At 44.4% G+C, this 6,553-nt stretch overlaps 1 protein-coding gene across 1 annotated transcript; it reads left to right on the forward strand.

The window, feature by feature from the left end:
• Window positions 1-1,104: 1,104 nt before the first annotated feature.
• LOC123371838 (olfactory receptor 52N4-like) lies at window positions 1,105-2,065 on the forward strand. Its single transcript, XM_045019703.1, has one exon. The coding sequence runs from the start codon at window positions 1,127-1,129 to the stop codon at window positions 2,063-2,065; it is 939 nt and encodes a 312-aa protein (XP_044875638.1). The 5' UTR covers window positions 1,105-1,126.
• The last annotated feature ends 4,488 nt before the right edge of the window (window positions 2,066-6,553 follow it).

Here is a 6,553-nt window from a genome sequence, read left to right on the forward strand (position 1 = left end):
CTCTCTGACAGTGACAGCATCAGGAGCTACAGAAGAAGGTGTAAGGAACCCAGCAGTAGATAAATAGGGGGTGAGTTGGCCATGATGAGGGTGCCACCCTAATGCCTGACAGCTATCGATAGGCTTTTTCTCTGAAACACGTGGGCGTACGGGCTTTCCACAACATTTATTTAGCTGTAACTACTGTAACTGCATAGTCTCAGTATCCATGTAAATGTCCAAACCTTTTGTTATTCTTGCTTACCTCATGGCCTCAGCTACCTCTTGTGGCAATGAGTTCCTCAGTCTAATTAGGCATTGAGTGAAGAAAGCACTCTTTTCTTATCTGTTCTGAATTTGCCACATTTCAGCTTAACTGAATGTCCTCTTAATCATGTGTTATGAGACAGGGAGGACATAGTCTTGATCTACTCTCCACCAGTCAGTAATTTATATACTTTCCTCATTCCCCCTCTGAATAATTTCTGTTCTAGAGATAAAAATACCAGTCCCAGTACATATCACCCCCTGGCCTTGATCATTCTCTCTACCCTTTCCTGAACCACTCTAGTTCTGCAATGTCAGGTTTGAGAAGAGTACTCAGTACTGTACAGAGAAATCTAAATGAGGGTGAGACATTGACTGACCGATCTCGTGGCAGTGTATTTTGTGTATGATTCCCCATCCCACTTCTCCTAGATTCCAAGGTTTTGCCTAACATCTGGCCATGCTTGCACTGTGGGGAGGATTTCACAGAGCTATGCGTCATGATGTCCAGGTCCCTGTCCTGAGTTAATAGAGTTAAATTAAAACCTTGTAAGGTATTTGAGTAGTTCTAGGTTTTCCATCCAATGGGCAGACACGTTGCAGTTATTGACAGAGAAATTCAGGTGCAATTATGGTGCCCATTCACCTGACTTGATTATCTCCCTCTGAGGACTTCTCTGGACTTGGCAATGACCTGAATAATTGGACACCATCTGTAAATGTTGACACCTCACTCCTCACCCCCCTTTCTATATTGGTGATAAGTGTAAAATATTTATTGTACTATTTGTTATAAACAGTGTAACCCCCCTCGCTGTGCTTCTTTCCCTTCCCAGGCACCTTGAGCATTTCTGAGCCAGATCTCTCCATCGACCACCTCATGGCAGCTTTCAACTTCACCCCCTCTGACTCTTCAACATTCATCCTAATGGGCATCCCTGGACTGGAAGCTGCCCAAGTCTGGATTTCCATCCCTTTCTCTATATTCTACATTGTCAGCCTGTTGGGAAATTTCACAGTTCTGTTTGTTGTAGGCAAAGAGCAGACCCTGCACAAGCCGATGTACCTGCTTCTCTGCATGCTGGCGCTCACAGACATCACCACATCTACCTCCGTTGTGCCAAAGGCACTGTGTTTATTTTGGTTCAATTTGAAAAGCATTACTGTAGCTGGCTGCCTCATCCAGGTGTTCTTTCTTCATGCGGGTTCTACCGCACATTCAGCCGTCCTCGTGACAATGGCCCTTGATCGCTACGTTGCCATATGTAAACCTCTGAGATACGCCACCATCCTCACCAATGCACAAATAGCTAAGCTAGGGCTAGTGGGTTTGATTAGAGCTGTTCTCTGCATCCTGCCTCTGCCCCTGCTCCTGACCAGGCTGCATTTCTGTGCCAATCACATTATCCCCCACACGTACTGTGACCACATAGCTGTGGCGAAGATATCGTGTGGAGACATCACAGTCAACAATATGTATGGCTTGGTAATGGGGTTCCTAATCATCGGGTTAGACCTGACACTCATTGCCCTGTCCTACAGTCAGATCACCAGGGCCGTCCTCAGAATCTCCTCTAAGAATGCCCACCAGAAAGCCCTCAACACCTGCACAGCCCACATCTGTGTGATGCTGACGTCTTATACTCCCTACCTCTTCTCCGTTCTGACACAACGGTTTGGTCAGGGCATCGCTCCCCACGTTCTCATCATCTTGGCCAACCTCTATTTCCTCCTTCCCCCCATGATCAACCCTATAATTTATGGAGTCAAAACCAAAGAGCTTCGTGAAAAAGTGGGCAAATACATCTGCAGAATGTGACTGCCTGGGGTCATTGACTTTAAACCTGTGTGACAAGAGGAGGAATGGATTTCTCCTTGTAAATCAGTCTGAAAAAAACATGAGGTTTTTATACCATTGCAACTCTTTGTTTCAGAGTCTGTAATTAGCAGGTTGATTTGATCACTTACAACTCTGGAGTAAGAGCTACTGAAGGAAATTAAGCACCCCTCCCCCAAGTTCCCTTTGTGATCTTAGGCGTGGGGGAATTAAGTTGTCTGCAAAACGGGGCTGCTTTGGGCAATTTTTTAAAAGTTAAAATACATTTTTTTCTGTTTCAATGAAAAAGCAGAGCACTGTAGAGACTTCTCACAGTACATCACCATACACAACATTTCTTAGTGCTATGGATATCAATCAATGTCTTGGTTTTGTTTTTAAACATGTTTCTTTCATGCTTAGTGTTTTGGGTTGTTTTGAAATAAAATGGGTGTATCACAACCATAGTAAACACCCTACATATCCCCACTGCTTTTCAATGTTTTTACAGCAAACGCCTGTTCTATAAAAGTATGGTGGAGGTTTGTGAACCCTTGAAACATTTCAGGTTTGGATTAGACCCTTTTTAATTTTGCACATATATTATTTTAACGACTTTGAGTTGCTAGAAAGAGTGACCCATAGTGTTCAACCAACTCTCGAGGTTTTATTTAAGCTGTCCAATAGAGTTCTACTAAGTCTTCAGTTATATTTAAACTGTCCAATAGTGTCGATGAACTCCTGAGGTTTTAATTCATTTAATATTAATCAGAGCTCACCATCCTACCTCCTCTACCATGGGTGTTCACCCACCAAACTTAATTACTGATCACTAATATGTGTAACCCTGATGGCTAATCGCATCTAGACCTAGAGACACAATGGAGTCACCCTGGCTATTCAGTGGGGGTGTGGTTAAACCATCAGCTCAAGGGGGGGGGTCAGCTCTCTTGTATTCAGACCCCTGTCTCAAATGTCTCTGTTTTATATAGAAGCCCCACAAGATTCTACTCCACACATTTCAGCTTTTTGCCGTAAACAGTTTACACAAAGACACAAGAGCTAGTTTTTCATACACTATTTATTTTTTTATTTAAAACACATACAACCCCTTAAAAACAAACCAAGATGCTCCATCAAAGCTTGTATCTATCTTAAGGGCCACACACACTTTCTAACTGAAATACAGATAGTCATAAGGCCCTTTTCAATAGATATTTTTATTTACAGCTATAGGGTGACCAGATGTCCCAGTTTTATTGAGACAGTCCCGATTTTTGGGTCTTTTTCTTATATAGGGTCCTATTACCCCCCACTCCTTGTCCCAGTTTTTCACATTTGCTGTCTGGTCACCCTACACAGCTACCAAGTTTTATATCATGTTTGTCACCTGACCATTCTCTAACTTAAGCCTTTTAGATTTCTTACAAATAATCATTTTCTTAAGTCGGGTTCTGTAACTTTTTGTGCGGACCAGACAGTCAGTATAATGCTGTAAGCAGGCATCTTCTGGTTTGGTCCTTTTCTTTACTACACAGTCAGGGTCTCGAATTGCACAGTATTTACCAAGGTTACCCTTTGTGCTACATTTTCTTGGGTTAGGCACAGACACTGCAAAGCATAACCTATGGCAGTAACAGTGTTTCATAAGCTTTCCAAACACAGGTCAGCGCACAAGTCCTGGAGCTTGCAGTTTATATCTTCCGAAGTCCAACTCACACAGTCATGGTGTCGTTGGGCTGGTGCATCTAGGACACTGCCCTCACAATCTTTGAAAATCTTTTCCCTCAGGCAGTGATTAAGGACAGCATAAACAGCAACACGTACAATAGAATGCATGACTTTTTTATGCTCACGACGTGGCACTGGCTCAGTTAGTTCCTCCTTAAATCAATATAGCCATCATCCTAAGCATCCTCATCAAGAATTTGGATCGGTCCGTTTCCTCTTCATTGTCTGATGCAATGCTGTCCAGGGTCTTCGAGTCCTCTAGAAAGGCATTGTTGAGATGTCAAGAGATTTTCAGAAAATCAACAACTGTAAGCCCCCACTTCTTGTTTTTAGATTTATGCAACCCCCGGTTGGTTCCTAACACCATTACACCACATTCTCAACAATCATTCATTTACCTGAGTGACTCCCACAAGCCACTATCACTTTCCTCCTCTGAGGGGGCGGTGGATGCCCAGAGGCCATCATGCGCGTCGGTCTTCATGAGCAGTTGTGTTTTGGGGTCGGTTCCAGTGTATCCATTAAAGGCTGGGCCAAAGGGCTTCTGTTGGCCACTCCCTCCTTCTCCTCATAACTGTCGCTGATGCAGTGCTTTCTCCGCAGGTGGTCAAATGCCTTCAGAGCTAAAACAAAGTTCTCACGGGGGTGGTGAAGCACTCCATGTTTCTTCTCAGTGTATTCACAATTTCTAAAACATGCTTTCTTGGAACAAAATGGCCTCTTCTGCATGGCACTGGGACTTCCTGGGGCAGTGCTGTACTCTTATTGGTAGAGGGTAGTAGCAGGAGGTCTTGGAGGGGGTCACATGACTCTCTTCTGGGCAGGTCATCCCACCCGAACTCCCCCCAATTGGTCAAATCTGCTCTACGGGAGGTTTTCTGTGGCAGAAACCCATCCTGATTGGTAGAGAGTGGTGGGAGGAGCTCTCAGTGGGGTCAGACCACCCACTTCTTGACTGATCACCCCACCCCAAAATACCCCAAAATTGGTCAAATCTTCTCCCAGGGCAGTCCTACAGGGGTAAAACCCATCCTGATTGGTAGAGGGTAGTAGGAGGAGTTCTTAGAGGGGGTCACACGACCCTCTCCCAGCCCGGTCACTCTTCTCTGGAACACCCCGATTGGTCAAATCTCCTCTTGGGATGGTCTTACAGGGGGTAAAGCCAATCCTGATTGATAGAGGGCTGTGGGAAGAGTTCTTAGAGTGGTCACATGGCACCCTTTGGTTCCATTCATGTGTCCATTTTGATCCTGGAAGTAATATTCCCCAGGGGGTGGATCTTAGTGTGATAGGTGGGTGGGGCATGATGGGATTTACGTTTGACTGATGGTAGGCCTCATATTTTCTGGGAATTTTAATGCTGGATCTTGCCTCTTGCATCAAGGCTTGTTTTAAATGACAGACAGTTTTTTCTTGTTTAGGCCACCACTTCCAGGCTACTTTCTTGTTTAGTAAATGCCACAAGGGTCCAGTTATAATGGCAAAATTCCAGATATGTTTCTTTGAATAGTTAAACCCTCCTAACATCACCCTCAACATGTGAGAATCCTCTGGCCTTGGTAAATTCATTAATGATTTCACCTTTTGTTGATCCACCTGAATTCCCTGTTTCCCTAGGGTCACCCCCAAATAATTCACTCTCCTCTGCACTACTTGGGCTTTCTCTTTATCAGCATTGAAACCTGTTTACTGCATGTGTCTCAATACTTTTTTAGTCCGCTCAGTCACCTCCTCTTCAGTGTGTCCCCCACACTAATATCTCATGTACATATGAAGTGACAGTCTCCCAATCTTCTTTGGATAATTGATCCAGCATTTATGCCACATGTTGGTGTGCAATAGCTGAAGTGCAGAGCAGGCCCTGGGGAATTCTTTTAAACAAGTCCTGTTGTCCCTTAAAAGTAAATGCAAAGCGGGCCCGAGAATCGGGATGCAATGGGATGACAAAAAAACAATTTGCCAAATCTATGACAGAGAACCATTTAGGAGCCCCCTGTATTCTTATCATTGCTTGAGGTAGATCTGCTACTATCGGTGCCGTTTTATTAATTAATTATTAATTAACTGGTGCCAATTTATTTATTTGTCTAAAATCCATTGCCACCGCTGCAGAAACTCGTGTGCTGCCCTAACAGTGCATGGACTGCCTCCGCCGTCCGCGGCGGCAATTCGGCGCGCTGATTGGGGTGGCGAAAACAGTAGAGCCGTCCCTGTTCTTATCATTCCCAATGAATCACCTGGCATTGGCCACTGTTGGAGGACAGGATACTGGGCTAGATGGACCATTGGTCTGACCCATGATGGCCATTCTTATAAAGAGCAAATGTTTAGGGGTTCCCTTGTCAGAGGTTTTCCTTACCCCACTAGAACAAATGCAGATAGCAGATGAACTATTAGTACTGGGTGGAGATTGCCAGATATATATACACTTTAGACCTCAAGAAGGGATACTGGCAAATACCTTTGATGCCAGACTCCTAGGAGAAGGAAGCCTTTTCCACGCCCTTCGGCCTGCATCAATTCAAGATCATATCATTTGGACTCCACAGGGTGGCAATGACTTTTCAGAGGCTAAAGGACTAGATATTACAACTGCCTGGGCAGTATGCGGTGGTATACAGCTACAATCAGTTTAAATGGTTTTTGCCATATCTTGTGGCAGCGTTTCCACACAGAGTGCAGATGGCAGCACATTCCATGCAGAAAAGACAGCCATCTTTCACTGCTAGGTTGAACTGTCTGCAAGACTCATTTTGCTAT

The sequence above is a fragment of the Mauremys mutica genome, chromosome 1 (assembly GCF_020497125.1).
Source record: "Mauremys mutica isolate MM-2020 ecotype Southern chromosome 1, ASM2049712v1, whole genome shotgun sequence".
Lineage (NCBI taxonomy): Eukaryota > Metazoa > Chordata > Testudines > Geoemydidae > Mauremys > Mauremys mutica.